The sequence below is a fragment of the Oratosquilla oratoria genome, chromosome 29 (genome assembly GCF_046742065.1).
Source record: "Oratosquilla oratoria isolate Oo_2021 chromosome 29, ASM4674206v1, whole genome shotgun sequence".
NCBI classification, from domain to species: domain Eukaryota; kingdom Metazoa; phylum Arthropoda; class Malacostraca; order Stomatopoda; family Squillidae; genus Oratosquilla; species Oratosquilla oratoria.
Window position 1 is genome coordinate 39,875,602 of NC_134805.1, and position 24,846 is coordinate 39,900,447.

Below are 24,846 nucleotides of genomic sequence, written 5' to 3' on the forward strand. Positions count from 1 at the left end.
GTTTGCACCTCTATGTGTCCATGAAAGCACATCACACTGGTGCATGGCTCTGCACTCACCGTCCAGCATGCATACTGTCTCCTAGTTCCATCAACACTTCGTTCATGTATACGCCACCAAATCGTGTATTGTCACATTACTGTCACTCGTTCACGCACGCGCCACCGATTATCGAATCATCACTTTTCACTATTCCAAGATTATCCTATGTACTGCACCATGTCGCAAGCTATGTTGTAAGGTTGCGAGAGTGAAATTAGGTTAGACAATTCACACGTTTATTAATCAGTGGGTTAGGCATATAGGAGGGTGCATGGTGCACACAAGAAAACTAACAGGTATCTATTGATGTGGGTTGTCAGCAGGGTGTCTCACCTCACAGGACAGAGACATTGCCAAATGTTCAATATAGGTATGTTTGCAATCCTACTTAGCAGCTCCGCACTCCGGGCATGGTTATGTGCGTGTGACATCGGCATGCTTCTGAATATCTGCACTTCTATCTATGTTCCATTTTATTCCTAATAGATGCTTATCTGAATATTCATTCATGTCTGTGGCACCATGGTCATGCCTGATATGCTTGGCCCTGCTTGACCCTCTCACGTAGCTGGCCATATGAAAAGGAGCCTTGTACAAGAGGCATCAATGGTGGTCAGGGCATCACCATGTCACACCACAACCCTATTGTACAGCACACCATGCCATAGTATGCTATGCCACATTATGGTAAATATGGTATATTGTATCATATGTGCAGATATAAGAGAGGGAGAGTTAGAATGTTTTTGAGATGAAATGCCTGAGAAGTATGGTAGGAGTTACTAGGCTGGATAGAGTGAGAAATGAGGAGGTGAGGAGGAGAGTGGGGGTGGAAAGGGAGTTGGGAAATAGGGATGATGAAAGAATATTGGGATGGTTTGGACACATGGAAAGAATAGATAAAGAAATATTAGTAAATGGTGTGTGCAAGGCAGAGGTGCAAGGAGTGAACATTAGTGGGTGACCAAGGATGAGATGGATGGATGGGATAAAGGGGGCATTGGGAAAGAGAGGAATGTCTGTTGAGAAAGGAAGGGAGAAGGCAGAAGATAGGGGTGAATGGAGAATGTGTATGGATGATGCTGTGATGCATGGAAGGGAGGGGATGGGGGTGAGGGAGTATGTGTGAATAATATTTTGATGCAGTCTGAAGGGATATCTCCCTGTCTTCTCTTTTTCTGCATGAAAGGACAGAGGGGGTGTCACCGATTAAATGAAGCGGCCTTGCTGTGGATATCCTGTGTCTTTCTTCATTGGTCCTGACCTAGGGCAGTGGGCGAGATGTAGGAATGACCCTTCATCCAGGAGGAGCCAAGATGGGAGGCAGGGAGGGGTGGTGAATGGGAGTGGAGTATATGGGGATGAAATGGGTGGGAGTGGATTTATGCCTTTGATTTTAGCTACCTCCCTTGTAATGAAGAAAAAGATGTTGGTATATGTATGTATGTACAGACTGATAATCACCATGGGTAGAGAGGTAACCCCCACACACACACACACACACACACAGTCACATGTGGATCAAATACCATGTAATGAAGCACATCTCATTTGCAATCAATCCTAAGAGCTGAAGCTGGTTTATCCCCATGGTATATCCCATGGTTTCACCTCTGCCTTTATTCATCTACAGAGTAGATATGGGAACCCTCTGTGCTGTTTCATCCATTTATCTATTCAGAATTTCTTTACACATCCCTATTTCTTGGACTTTCTCTTCCCTGCTGTACTACTACCATGTACCTCCTCAAAGTCTTTCTGGTAAATCAATGCTTCTTTTCATTGCTGCATCTTCTGAGACCCAGTACTTACAGTTATGACAGGTATATGCTTTTTAAAAGTAGGTCTCCTTTACTTAGGAAAGGCAATGAGCATTTTTGACAAGCTTCTCATTAATGTAATCAGAACCCAAAGTTTCTTGATATTTGTACTATAGTGAGATGGTTAGAAAAATCCTATCTCAACAAAAACCTTTCATGAACTTGAAGTATGATGCAACAAACCTGTCAAAGTTTTCATTCCTCTCTTTCTATTAGGAACAGTTTACTTTGATGTGGCATCCTATAGCAGATATGGAAAGTTAATGACACAGAGTCCATCTACATATTCTCAAGTGTTAGGAAAATCTCTCAAGAGAACTATGAGGGACTTTGTCCTATGGAAGGCTGCAAAACCTGGAGAGCCCTCCTGGGAATCCCCCTGGTGTTATGGTAGACCTGGATGGCACATTGAATGTTCTGTGATGGCATGGTAAGTAAAGAATGTCACAAACAGATTACAGTACCACATTGTGGGTAATAAAAATTGTATGGCAAATTTGCTATGTATATAATATATTAGAGGGATCAGTTTGTTGAGTGTAGGTTGGAAGGCTTATGGGAGGGTTTTGATGGAGAGGAACAGAGGTAGTAATTGGTAAGGAGCAGTGTGGGTTTAAGAAAGGTAAAGGATGTATAGATAAGATTTTTGTGGTAAGGCAGATTTTTGAGAAGGCTTTAGTAAAAGGTAAGGATGATATTTGGGCTGTTATGGGTTTGGAGAAGGCTTATGACAGGGTAGATAGGAAGGCAGTGTTGGAGATATTGCAAATATATGGGATTAGGGGAAAGCTGTCAACCTCTTCGATACAATGACACCTATGTAGGCATCATAAGGCATGAGTGGGTATACGAGGCTGCCGGTGTCAGCATCTTGATTATATTTATTTTGTAGTTGTAGCTAAGTGACCCCCGAATTCTGTGAACTAGTTTAATCACGATTTCTGTGTATATTACTCTGACTGAAAGAGAATGAATAATACAGCAGTGACTTCATATTTTATAATGTATCCAATGCTGCAAATGAGAATTTGACTCGTATTGAAGAGGTTAATGGCAGTCAAGAGTTTATATGAGAGCAGTAGACCATGTGTTAGAATTGAAAATGGAGAGAGCAAGTGGTTTAAGGTAAAGATGTGGCTGTCAGGGCTATGTCATGTCACCATGGTTGTTTAATGTGTATATGGATGGGGGTGGTACAGAAGATAAGTGTGAGGGTAATGGGCAGGGGAGTGGAGATGGTTAAAGAAAATGGAGAGAAGTGGGAGGTGAGCCAGTTGTTATTTGCAAACAACACTGGGTTTGTGGCAGGATCAGAGGGGGAATTAAAACAGGTAGTGATGGAGTTTGGGAAGGTATGCAGTAGGAGAATGTTGAAGGTAAATGTTGGTAATAGTAAGGTGATGAGATGTACAAGGGGAGAGGATAACATTGAGTTGGAAGTGGATAGTTTTAAGTATTTGGGGTCACATGTGACAGGAAATGGAGAAGTGGGGGTGGAGGTAAATTGTAGATTGAGAGAAGGAAGTAAATGTCTTGGGGGATTAAAAAGTGTCATGAGAAATAAGCATCTGGGAATGGATATAAAGAGAAGATTATATGAAAGTGATTGTGCTGACAATATTGCATGGGATGGAGTCTTGGAGTTTGAGAGACAGAAAGGAGAAGTTTAAATGTGTTTAGGATTAAGTGTATTAGAAGTATGATAGGGGCTACAAGATTAGATAGAGTGAGAAATGAGGTGAGGAGGAGAGCAGGAATGGAAAAGGAGATGGCAGATAGGGCTGATGAAAGAGTTTTGGGATGGTTTGGATACATGGAAAGAATGAATGGAGTAAAATAGAGGGGATGACCAAGGATGAGATGGATGGATGGGGTGAAAAGGGATTTGAGCAGGAGGGGAATGTCTGTTGAATAAGGAAAGGAGAAGGCAGGGGAATTTTAGTTTCTTTTTCTGGTTTCCTTTGTGGTTATTCAGCAATTTATTGGATCACATGGTTTTGGGATATTTTTGCATATATATATATATATGTATATATATATATATGTATATATAATATATATATATATATATTTATATATATATATATATATTTTTTTTTAAGAAAGTATATGCTGGACTCGTTGTTTGCCATTTATTCCAGGGTTTGCCCTCAGGGTGATACAGTGGTATCAATAGGAAATCTATATAAAGGGGGTCTCCCTTGTACACTGGGACAGGTAACCCCGGTAACCGTTACATTTCAGAAACAAACAAAAGTAGAACACTCAATCACCTACTGTACATATCACAAAGATTAGACATGGTAGAACCCAAAAATAATTCCAAGTGGAACCCCATAACACATAATTCACACAATACCATTAGTATCAAAACTAGCAAATGCAATCTTTATACTAAAACATGTGAACCTGCAATGGTTTTGTGATTTCACAAGTCTCGGTTCAAATCCGGGGATGATAGTCAGAATTATTTTATATATATGTATATATATGTATATATATATATATTTATTTATTTATTTATCCTTGAAATCTCGGAACTTTAAATCACTGTTGTAATTTAAGAAAATGCTTTCTGAAATATATTTCAGAGTACATGTGTGCATATGTAGTGTCTAGTTTTACTGTCTCCTCACTGGTTTTGTTAATCAAACCTTTTTTTAGCCAGATTTTTGGTCAACAACTTGACCTGCATTCTGGTGGTGTAGATTTAATCTTTCCTCATCATGAAAATGAAGAAGCTCAGTGCTGTAGCTTTCATAATTCTCAACAGTGGTGTAACTACTGGTTGCATACAGGTTAGTGTATCAATTGACATGTGAGTTCAGAGGTAGGGAAGTGCAGTAAACAATTTGAATGTATTAATACCAATATGTCAGAAAGAATATAGCTATTACTGGTCAGAAAGCTAGGCCAGTAGGATTTTTTAAGTTAAATGTACATACATACATATACCAATATGTCAGAAAGAATATAGCTATTACTGGTCAGAAAGCTAGGCCAGTAGGATTTTTTAAGTTAAATGTACATACATACATATACCACGGTTTTTTTCCCCTCACAAGGGAGATAGCCAAAAAGAAAAAGGCATAAAACCATTCCCCCCACCCCATTCCATCCCCAAATACACTCCACTCCCCTCCACCCTCCACCCTCCCTCTTATCTTAGCACCTCCTGGATGACGGGTCATCCCTGCACCTTGTCCACTGCCCTGGGTCCGAGGCAGTGTCGCAAGACACAGCACATCCTCTTGACTGCTCTCAACAACTTTCCCTCTATCCCATATATCTGCAATACCTCCAACAGTACCTTCCTGTCTACCCTGTCATAAGCCTTTTCCAAATTCAAAAAGGCCCCAAAAAATCCATACCTTTTCCTAAAACTTTCTCACATATCTGCCTTACCACAAAAATCTGATCCATGCAACCCCTTCATGTCCTAAACCCACACTGCTCTTCACCAATTACTCCATTCCTCTCCTAATCCTTTCAATCAAAACTCTCCCATAAGCCTTCCCAACTACATTCAACAAACTGATCCCTCTGAAACTACTACACTCACACTTATCACCTTTTCCCTTGTTTGGTGGAACTATACAGGCACTCCTCCAATCCTCCAGCACTACCCTCTTTAAGACAAATATCAAACCTCACGAGCAAGTCCACCATCAATGTATCTCCCTTTTTTAGACACACCGCAAGACACCCATCCATCCCAGGTGCCTTACCTGCTCTCATCATTTTAATAACTGCTTTCACCTCATCTTTCATTATTTCTCCTCTATTTTCCTCATTCATCTATGTCATTTTCCTAGCATTTCCCACTGCAACTACCTTTACCTCCCTATCTTCCACATTGGCAACTTCCTAAAATACCCTGCCCATCTTCCTCTTACTGCCATCTCTTCCATTATCATCTCTCCATCTGCACCTTTCACCTTTTCTTCTCTACTTGACTCACCTCCTCTTCCTCTCTTAATTTCTTTCAATAACATATTTTTATTACTTTCAAAATTTTGTCATACTCTTACCCCATTTCACATCTCTCCTCTTTGCCTCCTTTATCTTATGCTTTACTTCTCTTCTCTTTTCTCTGTGCCTCTCATATAATTCTCTCATATACTTAGGGTATATATTAATCCTTTATTAATACTACTCAGTATATTTTATCACACTTCTAGAATTGGTCCAGAAATGTCTTGCAAGATAATTTTCTGCTGATTTCTTTTGGTCTGTAAATGTATGCATCTTATGTTGTTAGAATTACACTGCAATTTTGTCATTGTAGCAATAAATGAATATGAAATTGTTGACACCTGCAAATGGGGTTTACTATGCATAAAAAGGCATTTTTGGATGTTAACATAGTGAGTGTTGATTGTCTCTCATTCTTGTCATCCTGGAAATATGTTTGTGTAACTTAGCACTATCAATATATCATACTGCACTACTTCACTGTTTTTTCTTTACATAATTTTCACAAGTACACTATGCCACTGTGGACATGAATTTAATTTTTATTTCAGTGTAGTCAAAATTCCAATACTATACATACATACATACATACATACATACATATACCAAGGCTTTTTCCCCCTTACAAGGGAGGTAGCCAAAAAGAAAAAGGCATAAAACCATTCCCACCCATTCCATCCCTAAATATGCTCCACCCTCCCTCTTATCTTAGCACCTCCTGGATGACGGGTCATCCCTGCACCTTGTCCACTGCCCTGAGTCAGAGGCAGTGTCGCAAGACACAGCACATCCACAGCAAGGCCGCTTCATTAAATTGGCAACCCCCCTCTCCGTCCCCCCATGCAGAAAAGGAGAAGATGGGGAGAAATCCCTTAAGGCTGCGTCAAATTTTTCTCATACATACTACCTCACCCCCTATCCCCCCACCCATTCCACCTCATGCATCACATCATCATCCATTTACAACCATTCTCCACTCACCCCTGTCTTCTGTCCTCTCCCATCCTTCCTCAACAAATATTCCCCTCTTCCCCAAAGCCCCCTTCACCCCATCCATCCATCTCATCCTAGGATGCCCCCTCATTCTCCCTTCCTCCAAATCTGCCTTCCACACCTCTTTTACTAGTCTTTCTTCACTCAGTCTTTCCATGTGTCCAAACCATCCTAATACTCTTTCAGCAACCCTATCTCCCAACTCCCTTACCACCCCTGTTCTCCTCCTTACCTCCTCATTTCTCACTCTATCCAGCCTAGTAACCCCCATCATACTTCTCAGACACCTCATCTCAAACACATTCAAACTCCTCTCTTCCACTCTTATGTTCCATGTTTCTGCCCCATACAGTGCTGTTGGCACAATCACTCCTTCATACAGTCTCCTCTTAGCATCCATTCCCAAATGTCTATTCCTCATTACACTTTTTAATCTACCAAAGCATTTACTCACTTCTCTCAATCTACATTCTACCTCCACCTTCACTCCACCCTTTCCTGCCACATTCACACCCAAGTATCTAAAACTATCCACTTCTAGTTGCTCTGCCTTAATGCTCACTTCCAGTCTGCTGCCACTTTCACCCCTTGTACATCTCATCACCTTACTTTTACCCACATTTATCTTAAATTTTCTTCTTTCACACACTCTCCCAAACTCTGTCTCCAACTTCCTCAATCCCTCCTCTGATCCTACTACAAGCACAGTGTCGTCCGCAAACAGCAGCTGGTTCACCTCCCACTTTTCTCCATTTTCTTTAACCATCTCCAATCCCTGACCCACCACCCTTGCATTTACCTCTCGCACCACCCCATCCATGTATAAATTGAATAGCCAGGGTGACATAACACATCCCTAATGAAGTCCCACCTTTACCTCAAACCACACTCTCTCTCCATTTCTATTCCTGACACAAGCTCTACTACTCTCGTAAAAACTCTTGACAGCTCCTAGAAGCTTTCCTCCTATCCCGTATATCTGCAAAACCTCCCACAGTGCCTTCCTGTCTACCCTGTCATAAGGCTTTTCCAGATCCATAAAAACCCCAAAAAACATCCTTACCTTCTATAGCTTTCTCATATATCTGTCTTACCACAAAAATCTGATCTACACAACCTCTACCTGTCCTAAATCCACACTGTTCCTCACCAATTATTCCCTCTGTTCCTCTCCTAATCCTCTCAATCAAGATCCTCCCATAAGCCTTCCCAACTACATATAACAAGCTAATCCCTCTGAAACTATTACACTCACACTTGTCCCCTTTTCCCTCGTAAAGTGGAACTATATAGGCACTTCTCCAGTCCTCTGGCACTCTACCCCCTCCCCAGCAAACATTGAATAACCTCACCAGCCAGTCCACCATAACTGTAGCTCCTTTTTTTAGACATTCTGCATGGCATCCATCCAGACCAGGTGCCTTACCTGCTTTCATCATCTTAACAACTGCCTTCACTTCATCCTTCCTTATTTCTCCTCCATTTTCCTCACTCATCACGGTCATTTTCTTAGCACTTCCTACTGCAACTATCTTTCCCTCCCTATCCTCCTTCACATTTAGCAACTTCCTAAAATACTCTGCCCATCTTCCCCTTACTGCCTTCTCTTCCATTATCATCTCTCCATCTATACCTTTTACCTTTTCTTCTCTACTTGATTCGCCTCCTCTTCCTCTCTTAATTTCTTTCCAAAACATCTTTTTATTACTTTCAAAATTTTCTGTCATACTCTTACCCCATTTCACATCTGCTCTCCTCTTTGCCTCCTTTACCTTGTACTTTACTTCTCTTTTCTTTTCTTTGTACCTCTCATATGACTCCCTCATCCTATTTTGTAACCAATCTGTGAAAGCTCGCTTCTTCTCTTCTACAACCTTCTTTGTTTCCTTATCTCACCATTCACTACCTTTCCTTCTATTGCCTCCCATCCTTCTTGTTCCTTACGCCATCTTTGCACATTTTGTGACTCCCTCCTTGAATCATCCCCATTCCTCCTCCACTCCTAGCTCTACTCTATCCTTCACTCCCTCCCACTCCTCTCTCAGCTTCTTCTTGTACTCTTTCTCCTTTTCCTTTTCCTTTAGAGAGTTCACTCTAAGCCTCTCCCTACCTTTTGTCCTTTTCCTCTTTCTCCATCTATCCTCCACTCTCAACTTACCTTCCATCAAAAAATGATCTGAAATTCCCCCACTCTTTCCCTTAGCACATGTACATCCTTAACTCTTCCTATTATACTCCTATCTATCACTACATAGTCCATTAACGCTCTATCTACCACCTTCTCCCATATGTACTTATGCTTGACTTTCTTCCGAAACATTGTATTTGCTGTCATCAACTCTCTTTCTAGACATGTCTCCACCATCAACTCTCCACTATGATTCTTTCTTGGAACTCCACATTTCCCAACCACTCCATCAATAAGGTCTCCCAGTACTACTACATTGACGTTTCTCCCTAATCCTTCTATGACTCATTTAAATTTGTCCAAAAAGCCTCCCTTTCTTCTACACTCTTCTCACTACCAGGCCAATATGCACTTACAAAAACCCACATCTCTTTTCCCAGTTTCACCTTCATCCACATTATCCTTGAGGAAACCTCCTTCCACCCCACTACACGTTTACCTATCTCTTCACTTACTAGTATAGCCACCCCTTCTCTCCCTCTCCCTCTCTTCACTCCTGAACGCCTCCCAATTACACTCCCAATGTCACACTCGCCATTCCCTCTCAACTTAAGTTTCACTCAAAGCCAACACATCCATCTTTCTTCTCACAAACATACTACCTATCTCTTCCCTTTTACTCTCATCTGTACCACATCCACGCATATTAAAAGACCCAAACCTTAGGGTGCTGGTTGGAAAACTCTTAGACCCTCTTCCAAAATTCCAATACTGACAAAATTAATAGTGTGTTCTTCTGTTTTTGTTTTTCATAGCTATGTATAGGGTGATTATAATCCCACTGGAGGCCACAACTGTTGTGGAGATAGTCTGAGACTTGGGAACAGGAATACTAGTACATCTAACTCTCTTATTCCAGCACTTGCCAACAGCCACTTGTGTGGACATTTGAGTCCAGGACATAAATCCACTTTGGGAATTGACCCAGGACATAAAATGCCACCAATTCCTGAAGTGGGTTTATGTCCTGGGCCTAAACTTCAGTACATGTGGCAGGGTTGGCTAGATGGAGGGTCATTCCTGTCCCACGCCCACTGCTTGGGTCAGAAGTAGTGCAGATAGACATAGCACATCCACAGCAGGGCCAGACACTTCCTTTAAATGGTAACCCTCCCTCCTTGTACCCTTGACTTTTCTGCATGAGACATCTCTGCCATAAACATGGTGGTTAAATCTAATGCCGCGTCAACACGGTCGAGATGTGCCTAGCAGACTTTGCCCTTACCGGGCAAAGTCCGCAGACTCTGCCCGCGAAGTGTCCACACGGCTGACGAAAGTGGTTGGAGGTTAGTTGGCCGCAAGCAGATGTTGGGAGGGAGTGGTTCAGTGCGGTACGATAACCATGGTTCCTGCCACACTTGGAAAGAAGGTAGCACTTTACAGCATTGTAATTGCTGCCTGCATTAAAAAGAAAAAGAAGAAATCACGGAGACATGTCTGATGCCGGGAGTGGTTACAAAGACGTGATTTAATGGTAAGCTCAGTGACAATCCTACGTGAATTGCAGGATGAAAATGAACAATTGTTTTGCAATTACATGAGAATGAACATACGCAGCTTTTCTGTTCTCCTTTTTCGAAAGTGGAGCCATATATACAAAGGCAAGAGACAAATATGAGAAAAAGCATAGCACCAATAGCACGTCTTGTCGAGACCAGTACACACTAGCACTAGGTGCGGACATGGTGGAAAAGGTAACTCCGGTCTGTACTGAGTGAGTTTGCTAACTTTGCTCGCACCTCACCTCGTGCGTTTGGCAGCGATGTCAGCCCTCCATCCACTGCCTGCAAATGGCGCCGGGAACAGACAGTTTGATGGTTTGCCCGATGGAATTGCCCGTTGTCGAGCAAAGCCCTCGTGCCCGGCGGACAGTGCTTGACCGTGTGGACGTGGCATAAGTATTCTGTTTGCCCTCACTCTTCTCAGGAGAATGACATGAAAAGAGAATCCCTAGTTCCCTCATTCCATTCTATTTATGTGCCTTTAACAACTTCAGTATGATGACACCTACATAGGCGTCATGAGGCGCAAATGGGTACACAAGGATGCCAGCATCAGCGTCTTGATTATATATATTTTTTTTTTGTAGTTGTACATGAGTTACCCCCAGATTCTGTGAACTGATTTGATCACATCTTCTGTGTTTGTTATTACTCTGAATGAAAGAGAATGAGTAATACAGCAGTGGCTTTATAATAAAAGAAGTGTGAGGCATCATTCATATGGCAGCCGATGCTGCGCACAAGAATTTGACTCGTACTGAAGTGGTTAATGATACTCATGGGAACAGGGTGTTGATATTCTTGTCCTCCACCAGAGTCCCATTTAGGATTTTTTGGCAATAACCAGTACAGGTTGTCGTCGACTTACGACCGAGTTCGGTTCAGACAGACAGGTCGTAAGTCGATCTGGACGCAAGTCGGACTTTATATATATACAGTATATATTACCCTTTATATATTATTTTTGTTACTGTATATATATATATATGTATATATATATATATTGTATATTATATTTTGCATACTGAAATAGTCTTAGCATCTTTGAACTATTTTGTATAGTATTTTTAACCTTTTTATAATTTTATCTGATTTTCTTTGGGAAACGTAGCTTAGGCCTAAGCATACTGAATAACATCCTATCATCTTTGACCTATGATATTAGATACTGTATTTTTTAACATTTTTATTATTTTACCACCAGACTTTCTTTAGGAAACGTATGCATAATGAATAAAATTGTATAATCTTTGAGCTACGTTCTTTAATATTCATTAACTTTTTTATAATTTTCGTTAGGAAACGTAGTCTAGGCCAACGCATACTGAATAAAGTCCTGTCAACAGTCATCTTTGACCTACAAATACTTTTTTGTTTGTTAAATTAAAATCATTGCAAGGCACAATTAGGAAAATTTCTATTTCAAAACACATTCTTTTCGTTTACGTACTATACCGAAAATATTGTTATCGACAATAGACTAGGCATAAACAAAGTTTACTGTTACATTTTATAATCGCAAAACATAAAAATACAAAATGCTGTACCGAACATATTGTTATCGATAACAACTAAGCACAAAAAAGTTTTACTGTTACATTTCATTAATTGCAAAACATATAGAAATACAAAATTAATGTAAGGTAAAATTTTATTTAAAAACACATTCTTTTCATTTACATACTGTACCGAACATATTGTTATCGACAACAAACCAGCCTAGGCATAAAAAAAGTTTTGCTATTACATTTTATTAATTACAAAATATATGAAAATACAAAATGCAATGCAAAATTAGGAAACATTTTACTTCAAACAAACAAAATGAAAGAATATTTAGCTGGCTGAGATGCTGACACTGCCGGCAGCCTGCCAATACTATCGTACTTACGTCTCGCGGCGTGCAAAGTAATTGTACTGCACTGCCAGGCATAACATTACAATTCTATTACTCTATTAAATGTTAAATATTATTGCACTATCTCGTGGTTGTAAAGTCGATCAGTCGTAAGTCGCATAGGTCGTAAGTCGACGACTACCTGTACTTCTATCCTTTGAAACAAAGTCACATAGAATAGGTGGAGTCAAATATTAAAGGAGATTCAAAAAGGGTAGTTGAAAGGCGGGATAGCAGGAGTGAAGTGCTTAACATTTAGTTATATATTTTATTTATTCTATTATTTAATAATTTAATTTTTTATTTATTATTTTTATTTGAGGAAGGATGGGAGAGGACAGAAGACAGGGTGAATGGAGAATGGTTGTATATAGATGATGTTGTGATGCATGAGGTGGAATGGGTGAGGGGATGGGGGGTGAGGTAGTATGTGTGGGAAAATTTGATGCTGCCCGAAGGGATTTCTCCCCATCTTCTCCTTTTCTGCATGAGGGGACAGAGAGGGGGGGTTGCCGATTTAATGAAGCGACCTTGCTGTGGATGTGCTGTGTCTTGCAACACTGCTTCTGACCCAGGGCAGTGGACAAGATGCAGGGATGACCCATCATCCAGGAGGTGCCAAGATGGGAGGAAGGGTGGAGGGGAGTGGAGTGTATTAGGGATGGAATGGGTGGGAATGGTTTTTATGTCTTTGTTTTTTAGCTACCTTCCTTGTAAGGGGGAAAAAGCCTTTGGTTTATGTTTGTATGTATTTATATATATTTACATATATATATTTATATATATATATATATATATTTTTTTTTTTTCTTCTTTTTTGAGTTGAATTGAATTGATATTAATATCATTTCATAATGTTGTGGGAAAGGGAGGAGTGGAGGTGGAGGTAGAATGTAAATTGAGAGAAGCAAGTAAATGCCTTGGGAGATTAAAAAGTGTAATGAGAAATAGACATTTGAGAATGGATGCTAAGAGGAGATTGTATAAAGGAGTGATTGTGCCGACAGCACTGTATGGGGCAGAAACATGGAACATAAAAGAGGAGTTTGAATGTGTTTGGGATGGGGTGCCTGAGAAATATGATAGAGTGAGAAATGAGGAGGTGAGGAGGAGAATTGGGGTGGAAAGGGACTTGGGAGATAGGGTTGGTTTGGACACATGGAAAGAATGAGTGAAAAAAGATTAGTAAAAGAGGTGTGGAAGGCAGAGTTAGAAGGAGTGAACATGAGGGGCTACCAAGTCTGAGATGGATGGATGGGGTAAAAGAGGCATTGGGAAAGAGAGGAATGTCTGTTGAGGAAGGACAGAAGATACGGGTGAATGGAGAATGGTTGTGTATGGATGCTGCTGTGATGCATTAGGAGAATGGGGGCAGGGCTGTGGAGTTGGAACACAAAACCTCCAACTCCGACTCTGACTCCTCTATTTTTGGCACCACCAACTCCGACTCCGACTCCTCTTCATGTAATTAACTGATTATGGCCTACATATTTTATAAAGCCTATACAACACACATACGCTCCAATCTTGAGTAGACTTGTATCATTATAACTGGTTTATATCAAAGAATAAATATATATGTTATAGTGTGGCTTTCCTATGACCTCTTCATTAATACTTTATAAGTGAAGTAGAGACAAAAATTTTGAAAGGATATCGAAGAAAATTCAGTAAAATAAAAGATTTTATAATGTAAGACATTTGGCATAATATATATCTTTGCAAATAAGTGATAAGTACATTTCAAAAATAAAAATACTGTATAACAAAGGTTGAAATATAACCTTTGTAAAGGATATACAAACCTAATAATAGAAAAATATAATGGAAGATTTTTTTACATATATAGTTTTGCAAATACAAAAAAAAAAATTGAAAATACTTTATTAAAGAAGTTTAGGCAAATTTCTTGAAAGGAAACAGTAGATATAGAGAAAATAAACCTTATTGATACAAGTACGATACAAGGTCGAGTGTTACAGCTGAACATGTATGATACTGAAAGGTATATGTATCATACATACTTTTTGGGTATCATTATCCTTCATATGTTTTCATACCTTCTTTTGTCTTAATGTACTGAAATTACTGACACAAGTACCTCTTGGTTTAACTGCATACTGGTACTGCTATGTGATTATTGTGATGGACATTACTCTGGTTCTGGAACCGATCTTATCGATACAAGTACAAAACAAGATACAGATGAGCATGTTTGAAACGTGAAACTTTTTTTTTTTCAACTTTAGATATCCTTATTTCAATAATTCATTGTTAAAAAGTATAGAGGGGAAAAAAGAAGGGGAAAGGAAAGAAGAGATAGTATAATTGCATTAGTCTACAGTTGAAATAATAATTATCCTACTGTTTGGCAACACAGCAGTGGGAGAAACCACCAAACTGATGGAGTGATGGAAATGATGCATATGGAACTTGACAGGAATATTACAACTCCCGTGACTGTGTGTCAACAGAAGGTGTAAAATTGAGGTGTTTAAATTATTCAAGTAATACTTTGGATGTTTATCGGTCTATGTATAAGTTTGAAAGCCAGCGTTGCACAAGGATGTTTTGGGGGTTTAGTGTAATGATTACGAATATAAGACAATGAGATTTATTACATACATACATACATATACCAAGGCTTTTTCCCCCTTACAAGGGAGGTATCCAAAAAGGGAAAGGCATAAAAACACTCCCACCCATTTCATCCCCAAATACACTCCACACCCCTCCCACCCTCCCTCTCATCTGAGCACCTCCTGGATGACGGGTAATCCCTGCACCCTGCCCACCGCCCTGGGTCAGAAGCAGTGTCGCAAGACACAGCACATCCACAGCAAGGCCGCTTCATTTAATTGGCGACCCCCCCTCTCCGTCCCCCCTTCCATATAAGGAGAGGATGGGGAGAAATCCCTTCGGGCTGCGTCAAAATTTACTCACACATACTACCCCACCCTCCTCATGCAATCACAACATCATCCATATACAACCATTCTCCACTCACCTCTGTCTTCCGTCCTCTCCCTTCCTTCCTCAACAGACATTCCCCTCTTCCCCAAAGCCCCCTTCACCCCATCCATCCACCTCATCCTAGGACGTCCCCTCATGTTCACTCCCTCCACATCTGCCTTCCATACCTCTTTTACTAGTCTTTCTTCACTCATTCTTTCCATGTGTCCAAACCATCCTAATATTCTTTCATCAACCCTATCTCCCAAATCCTTTTTCACCCCTGTTCTCCTCCTCACCTCTTCATTTCTCACTCTATCCAGCCTAGTAACCCCCACCATACTTCTCAGACACCTCATCTCAAACACATTCAAACTCCTTCTCTCTTCTTCTCTTATGTTCCACGTTTCTGCCCCATACAGTGCTGTTGGCACAATCACTCCTTCATACAGTCTCCTCTTTGCATCCATTCCCAAATGTCTATTCCTCATTACACTCTTTAATCCACCAAGGCATTTACTCGCTTCTCTCAATCTACATTCTACCTCCACCTTCACTCCACCTTTTCCTGCTACACTTGCACCCAAGTATCTAAAACTATCCACTTCCTCCAGTCGCTCTCCCTTAATGTTCACTTCCAGTCTACTGCCACTTTCACCCCTTGTACATCTCATCACCTTACTTTTACCCACATTTATCTTTAGCTTTCTTCTATCACATACTCTCCCAAACTCTGCCACCAGCTTCCTCAATCCCTCCTCTGACCCTGCCACAAGCGCAGTGTCGTCCGCAAACAACAGCTGGCTCACCTCCCACTTTTCTCCATTTCCTTTAACCATCTCCAATCCCTGACCCACTACCCTAGCATTCACCTCTCGCACCACCCCATCCATGTATAAGAGATTTATTACATTTTATAAAATTATGTGTTTTTTTTTATATATAATCTACTTATAAGGAGTGTGCACTGCATAACTCTACAGACTAAACGAAGGCCTTATAAGGTGTAAATTTAACTGGCGTTGGAGTCAGAGTCGGTATATTTTTACCGACTCCGACTCCAATGACACTGTAATTGCTTCCGACTCCACGACTCCGACTCCACAGCCCTGAATGGGGGGTGAGGGAGTATGTATGAGAAATAGATTGATGCAGCCTAAAGAGATTTCTCCCCATCTTCTCATTGTCTGCATGAGGGGACAGAATGGGGGGTCACTGGTTTTATGAAGCGGTCTTGCTGTGGATGTGCTATGTTTTGCAACACTGCTTCTGACCCAGGGCAGTGGACAAGATGCAGGGATGACATGTCATCCAGGAGGTGCCAAGATAAGAGGGAGGAAAGGGGATGGGTGGGAGTGAAGTATGTGGGGATGGAATGGGTGGTAGTGGTTTTTATGCCTTTGTTTTTTGTCTACCTCCCTCATAAGGGGAAAAAGCCTTTGGTATATGTATGTATTACTGCATGATGGCAAAGCAATATGAATGGGTTGTTTACTGGCCAAGACAAACGTCATTATAGGTAGAGCATAAGGTAGTAAATAGATTGTATTTTAATATTTTATGTAGTTTTTATCTTTTGATAGATGCAATATATATATATAGAGATGTATAGATATATATATATATATATATGAATATATATATTTTTTACAGGGCATTTACATATGAAAGATTCTGTGAAAATGTCAAAATCCCTAAGGAACACCATCAGTATTAGTGAATTGCTCACAGATCATTCGCCTGATGCCTTCCGTCTGTTTTGTTTACTTTCCCATTATCGTAATCGTGAGTGTGAACTGTTTTCTCTTATATTTTGTACAATTGACCACACAAATGATATAACAATGATAGAAATTTATACTTTTAGTAAGCTTTACTAAACAATGTAGATTTTATTGTCATATTGTTTGAAGAAATACATTTTAGCTAACATTTTCACTGAAGTGGGGCTGTCCAAATTACTTAGTGACATGCTACAATAAACTAACTGTAATAATAGGGCAGACCAGGGAATGATGAGGTGGTCTGGGTATATGGAAAGAATGAACAAGGAACAACTAACAGAAGTTAGTGGAGTAAGCTGGAGAGGAAGACCTAGGATGAAACAGATCGAAAGAAGTTTAAAAAGTTGTGGATGCATGTGGTATGTCAGTAGTACATGAGAAGAAGAGTGCAAGAGATAGGAATATTTGGAGGGAGACTATCAATGGATAGTTGGATTATGCAGTCCAAAGGACTGCTTTCAGCATCTGCTCCATGCTGTTGAGGGAATAGTGGCTGCAGAGGGGGTGGGGGTGGTGGGGTGCATCAGATGATGAAGCTGGGGGAGTAAACCAGCTGCTGGGCCTCACAGCAAATAAACTTGCTTTGTTGCACAACATTTGACCCACTTACTGTGACAGCGGATAGGCAACCCATCATTCCTGTGATACTAAGATAGGAGGAGTGTAAATGAGGTTTCTGACTTGACCACCTTCTCATAAGGGGGGATTGCAGCCTTTGTATAGAGATGAACTCTTCAGATGATAAATACATTTTATTGATTATGCTTTCCTTACAGATCATGAATACAGTGAGACTTCAGTACAGATTGCATCTGCACATTTACGGCGTATCAAAGAATTCCTTTACAAATCTAATGCTTACCTTAAAGGACAACATGTTTGTCAGTCACCAGATGAAGCTTTACTTCTTCAGGTATAACATGGCCGTTGAGCTTGTGTTACTGTTTGATATTGTTTGTTCATACATGTTTACATCCTTTCCTTTTTCAACAAAGATGCAGAAAAAGAAAAATCATACAGAAGACCCAGATGAGTTACCCAGTAGCAATGGAGCTCCTAACAGATACCTTGAACCATTCCATGAAATACAAAATTCCAGTAATATAGAAAAGAAGACTCATAATCCCCACCTTAAAACTAAATAAACCAACCAAAAACCTGATATCCTATGGACCATTCTTCTTCATACCCACTATACCCAGATTGATGGAATAACATTTCAGAAAGAATCAAAACACAACTACCAACCTTCCCTAATGAACATGGATATATACTGCAACAAAATCACAGGAGAAAGTATAACGAAATGGCAGTAAGATCTTGTGTACATCCTCTTGTCTGAAGATATAATATACAATCTCAGTGTCTTTTTGTTACAGTTTGTCCAGTGGTTTTGTCACATACATACTTTATGGCGAAGTGAAGTTTCTGAGGATATGGATCTATAATGTATATATAATTTAAGTTCTACAGTGCTGAAGTACAGTACTACCTCTCATTAACGGACTAAAAGGGGGTTAACGGTGTCCATTGGTGTGAATAATCCGTTGATTTGGAGTGGTTTTTGGGTAGCATAGTGATTGCACAGCACATAACAACAGCACCAAAAACACTGAAAACACCGCAAACACAGCTAATTAATGTCCGTTAATGAGAGGTAGTACTGTAGTCAAGGTATCTTTCTTTTTTCTTTTAAGGGAAAAGGCCACTACTGTATATGTATTTACCTAATTGTAGTATACAGGAAAGAAGTAATGCTTATTGGATCCTGTCTCGTACTCTCCAATTTATCATATCTAGCCGTAAATTCATGTACAGTTCCAACTTGATATATATTATTGATTTCAAAATATCATATTTAAATTTTAATTAATGTATTGTTCAAGCTTGGGATATATCATCTAAGCTATTCCAAGTACAGTCGTACCTCGTTACTCGACCGCCTCTATACTCGACCAAATCGGTGCTCGACCAAAAAATTCGAGTAGAAAATGCATCGGACCTCGAACAGATTTTCGGTACTCGACTAGCTCGAACAGCGGGTAAGCGTCAGTTCGACTCAGACCGCTAGCGGAGTAAGACGTACGCAGTTTGTTCAAGTATTTCTTCCCAGATTTAAACTTTTTCGTGTTGCTCTAGCCCTTAATAATGGGTCCAAAGAAAGACAGTGATAAGGGGAAAATTGGTTTCGGTGTTCGAACAAATCGGTGCTCGACCACCACCTCAGAACGGATTATGGTCGAGTACCGAGGTACGACTGTATTTATGGATCCATATGGAAAACTGTATTTCTTCACATCCTTTAGAAATCTGGTCTTTCATAGTTTGTTCCCATAACCTGTTAATGAAAATGCATTGGAATCTACAATGGTAGTAGTAGTAGTAGTCCTGTGAGATAGATATCAGAGAAAAATTAGGTCAGGAGAAGACACCAAGATTCTGCAAGAGAATCCTAACAAATGGACATCAGTATCTCAGACTGCAGCAACCCAGAAAGCAGGTATAGCTTAGATAATACTTTTAGAGAAAACTGAGTGCAAGAAACTTGGAAGTTCTAGTGAGTCCTGACCTTAAATCCAGGAAACAGTACATTAGTGCCAGGAATAGAGCTAACAGAGCATTAGGTTTCATTGCTAGGACATTTACAAATAAAAGTGCAGAGGTAATTATCAAACTCTATTTGGCATTAGTTAGACCCATCCTTGACTATGCAGTACAGTTTTGGTCTCTGTCCTATAGAATGGATATTAATTCACTAGAATCAGTACAAAGGAGAATGGCCAAAATGATACGTGGGCTCAGAAATTTACCTTAACTTTAACACTCTGGAAAGATGCATAGAGGTGTTCAAGTGAATCAAAGTCTTTAACAAGGGTGACACAAACAAGGTCATCATATTAAGACACTAGGGCAGGACTCACAGTAATGAATTTAAATTGGACAAATTTGGGTTTAAGAAGAAAATAAGGAAGAACTGGTTTACCAATAGAGTGGTCAATGAATGGAATAGACTTAGTAACCATGTAGTGAGCACTAAAACTATAGGTCGTTTTAAGGAAAGGTTAGATAATTTTATGGATGGGAATGATAGGTGGTAATGAACATGGAACTGCCTAGTGTAAGCTTTATAGTCTCTTGCAGTCTCCTTCATTCTTATGTTTATAAGTTCTTATGCAACTGTCTCCCTGTAGCTTGTCTTCAAAACCCACTAGTACCTTCAACTCCATCATGATACTTGCCCCAGGTAATCAAAGCTGCTCCTTGGGACCTGTGCCACCCACAGGGGTGTCAAGGGTTTCTTTTGGCAGTTTAGCCCCCAAATCCTTCCATGCTGGGGCTTCGGGGTGGTCCCACAACGTAGAAACCGTCACACCAGGATGTTCTTCACCCCATACTATACAACACATTATGGGAGACTGCATTGTACACAGTTATGCACACCAACAACACAACATATACTCCACAAGGTATTTGTGAGAAAACCCTGTTCCAGCCATGGTGTTCCTCAGGGAGACAGGACTGCTTGGCCAGCTAGTCTAGGGAATGACAACAACTCCATCAATGCCAAGAAATGTCAGAACAACACCCAAATACCCATATCACACACAAATACTCTCATCTCAACCTCCACAACCACCAGACACCAGCCTCCAAAAGCATATCCATAATCATATCAATCACTGCTTCATCAACAAACTGAAAGACAATACATTGCTGCATGCCAGACCTCCTGATATTTATCCCTCTGAATGTTCTCTTCCCCAAAAGGACAGAGTCCACCTGGCCAGACTGTAATGCAGCCACCATCCAGCCCTTCTTAGCTATCAAAAGAGGTTGGATGCTGCATTACAGACAACTGCCCAGGATGTAACACTTTGCCCCATACAATACAACACATTATGGAAGACTACTATACACAATCATGCTTGCCAACAACACCATATACACTCTATAAAGGATTTATTGAAAAGCCATGGAATTCCTCAGGGAGAAGTGACTGCTCAGCCAGACAGTCTACGGAACGACAACAACAGCAGTAACAATAACTCCATCATGAGGTTCAGTCGAAAGAGCTCTGCCCAAGATCTTTATATTTCACCTCCAACTGTATTTTCTCCACCTTTTTTTCTGCATGGAGAACAGACAGCATGTTTTATGCAGTTGCTAAAAATATCAAGAATCCTTTTTCTAACCAGAATTGTTGTCATTTTTCTTTTTCTTTCATAGAAACTTGCGACCACACGACATCAGGTGAAGATGGCATTAGCGGATGATTTTGACACCGTAAAAGCTATGGGTGCAATAATGAGCCTCATTGCTGTTTCACACAAAGAACTTCAAAAGACTGCCAAGGTAGATTTTTTTTTTCTTTCTTTCTTATGATAAATTTTGTTCATTTTAGGCAAGTTGATTAGTGTATCTTGCATCATGATTAAGAGATTCAGTAATACACTGTTATGTTTGATTACCCACAGATGACAAGCATACACCCACTCTTCACTCATCCAAAATCCATTCATTGCTCCTCACATATTAGCCATACCACTTGAGCCAAACACAATGCAAGAAAGCATTTCCACACACCAGGGCCTAACAGCCAGAACTGGCTTATGCTCTCTGTTCCATGATATAGTGATCCCTCCTTCCCCTCATCCACTCAAGAAATTTATAGAGCAGAGAATAAGAACATCCCTTCAGCCCAGTGTTTCTCCCTCTGAACCTCTCTTGCACTCGTTTGTCTTTGCTTGAGAGATTCTTCCTGCATCCAATCCCCTTTACCCTGTCCAGCCACCACATTCTTGATTTTTTCCCTCAAGACCACTCCATCCACTTCTGCTTTCCACATTCTTTTTGCTTGTCTTCCCTTACTCATTTTTTCTATATATCCAAATCATCTCAGCACTACTTGATCAACCCTAATTGCCAGCTCTCTCTTTCTATTCCTGCTCTCTGCCTCACTTCACATTTCTCACTCTATCAATCCTTGTAACCCTCACCATTCTTAAACACTTCATCTCAAAAACACATTTAGGTTTTTCCTTTTTGCTTCTTTCAAATACCAAGTCTCCAATCAAACACTACCCATTTACTACTTACTGGCTTCATTTCCATTAAGATGTGTCCATCTGCACCACCCTCTCTACCTTCTTTATGATATTGAAATAAACTTTGTTTTTTGTTTTGTTTTTTTGTGTCAGTCTGAGGTACAAGGACTGATAAGGAACCATGGTGCTATTGCAGCTGTGATGAGCTATATCATAAGGATCATGAAGACATTTGGAATCAAATTCACCAGATTGGTAAGTGTACATGAATTTTGTATGTATTTGTAATATACGGGAAGGGAGCTATCCTTGTGGTGACCCATCTTTGTATCTTACAGCATCAAGTTTTTCCTTCAAATCTTGAATAGTGTTTTTTGCACACACTGTTTCTTTATCTAAATTATACCAGGTATCCATTACTCTGTGTGGGAAGTTTTTTTCTATAGTTATCCTTTTTTAGTTTCTTTTCATGTCCTCTTGTTTTTACATTGTCCCATTTTAGTCAATCATTCCTATCTAGGATTTCCATTCCTTTCCTGATCTCCTCTTTCTCTTCTTTTGTTCCAGAGTTGGTAGTTCCAATTTGAACAATCTTTGTTCGTATGTTAATTTGGAAAGAGTTGGTGCCAATTTTGTTGTTGCTCTTTTGTATTCTTTCTAATTTCTTTATATTCTTTTTAGTACTGGGTGTCCATAGTGTTGCTGCATACTCCAGTTTTGGTCATATTAGTGTAATTGATATTTTTTTAATCATTTCCTCATCCAAGTAGTCAAATGCCACTTTCATTGACCTTAATAGGGTGAAGGTTTCTCCGACAATTTTATTGATATGTTTGTCCGGTGACATGTCTTTGCTGATTATTACTCCAATGTCTCTTTCTGAGTTCACTTTTTTTACTTCTTTACCAATTTTATAATATCTTTATATTCTGTTTTTCTGCATGGCATCCATCCAGACCAGGTGCCTTACCTGCTCTCATCATCTTAACAACGGCCTTATTTCTCCTCCATTTTACTCACTCATCACTGTCATTTTCTTAGCTCTTCCCATTGCAACTATCTTTCCCTCCCTATCCTCCTTCATATTTAGCAACTCCCTAAAATACTCTGTTCATCTTCCTCTTACTGCCTTGTCTTCCATTATCATCTCTCCATCTGCACCTTTTACCTTTTCTTCTCTACTTGATTCGCCTCCTCTTCCTATCTTAATTTCTTTCCAAAAAATCTTTTTATTACATACATACATATACCAAAGGCTTTTCCCCCCTTACACGGAGGGTAGCCAAAAAGAAAAAGGCATAGAAATCACTCCCACCCATTTCATTTCCCATATATTCCACTCCCCTCCACCCTCCTCCCTCCCTCCTATCTTGGCACCTCCTGGATGACGGGTCATCCTGCATCCTGTCCACTGCCCTGGGTCAGAAGCAGTGTCGCAAGACACAGCACATCCACAGCAAGGCCGCTTCATAAATTTGGTGACCCCCCCTCTCTGTCCCCTCATGCAGGAAAGAAGAAGACAGGGAGAAATCCCTTTAGGCTGCATCAAATTTTTCTCATACATACTTCCTCACCCTCCATCCCCCACCCACTCCCCCTCATGCATCACAGCCTCATCTATACACAACCCCTCTCCATTCACCCCTATCTTCTGTCCTCTCCCGTCCTTCCTATACAGACTTTCCTCTCTTGTAAAGCCCATTTCACCCCATCCATCCATCTCATCCTAGGATGCCCCCTCATATTCACTCCTTCCACCTTTGCATTCCACACCTCTTTTACTAATCTTTCTTCACTCATTCTTTTCATGTGTCCAAACCATCCTAATATTCTTTCATCAACCCTATCTCCCAGCTCCTTTCCACCCCTGTTCTCCTCCTCACCTCCTCATTTCTCATTCTATCTAGCCTAGTAACTAGTAACCCCTATCATACTTCTCAGACATTTCATCTCAAACTCCTTCTCTCTTCCTCTCTCACATTCCATGTTTCTGCCCCATACATTGCTGTTGGCACAATCACTCCTTCATATAACCTCTTAGCATCCATTCCCAGATGTCTATTTCTCATTATACTTTTTAGTCCACCAAGGCATTTACTCGTTTCTCTCAATCTACAATCTACCTCCACCCCCACTCCTCCCTTTCCTGTCACATTCGCACCCAAGTATCTGAAACTATCCACTTCTTCCAGTTTCTCACCCTTAATGCTCACTTCCAGCTTACTGTCACTCTCTCCCCTTGTACATCTCATCACCTTACTTTTGCCCACATTTATCATCAGCTTCCTTCTTTCACACACCTTCTCATAATCTGTCACTAACTTCCTCAATCCCTCCTCTGATCCTGCTACAAGCGCAGTGTCGTCAGCAAACAAAAGCTGGCTCACCTCCCACTTTTCTCCATTTTCTTTAATCATCTCCAACCCCTGACCCACTACCCTTGCATTCACCTCTCGCACCACCCCATCCATGTAAAGATTGAACAGCCAGGGCGACATAACACACCCCTGACGAAGTCCCACCTTTACCTCAAACCATTCACTCTCTCCATTTCTAATCCTAACGCAAGCTCTACTACTTTCATAAAAACTCTTGACTGCTCTTAACAGCTTTCCTCCTATCCCATATATCTGCAGTACTTCCCACAG

General features: G+C 40.4%; 1 protein-coding gene across 3 annotated transcripts in view; it reads left to right on the plus strand.

The window, feature by feature from the left end:
- LOC143040734 (putative cysteine--tRNA ligase, mitochondrial) overlaps window positions 1–24,846 on the plus strand; it is an 82,671-nt gene that overhangs the window by 35,450 nt on the left and 22,375 nt on the right. For all 3 annotated transcript variants that reach the window (XM_076212113.1, XM_076212114.1, XM_076212112.1), the window contains exons 7-12: window positions 2,079–2,292; window positions 4,527–4,660; window positions 17,023–17,154; window positions 17,930–18,066; window positions 21,381–21,506; window positions 22,352–22,453. In XM_076212113.1, the coding sequence (XP_076068228.1) occupies window positions 2,079–2,292; window positions 4,527–4,660; window positions 17,023–17,154; window positions 17,930–18,066; window positions 21,381–21,506; window positions 22,352–22,453 (845 nt within the window). The remainder of the gene's footprint in view (window positions 1–2,078; window positions 2,293–4,526; window positions 4,661–17,022; window positions 17,155–17,929; window positions 18,067–21,380; window positions 21,507–22,351; window positions 22,454–24,846) is intronic.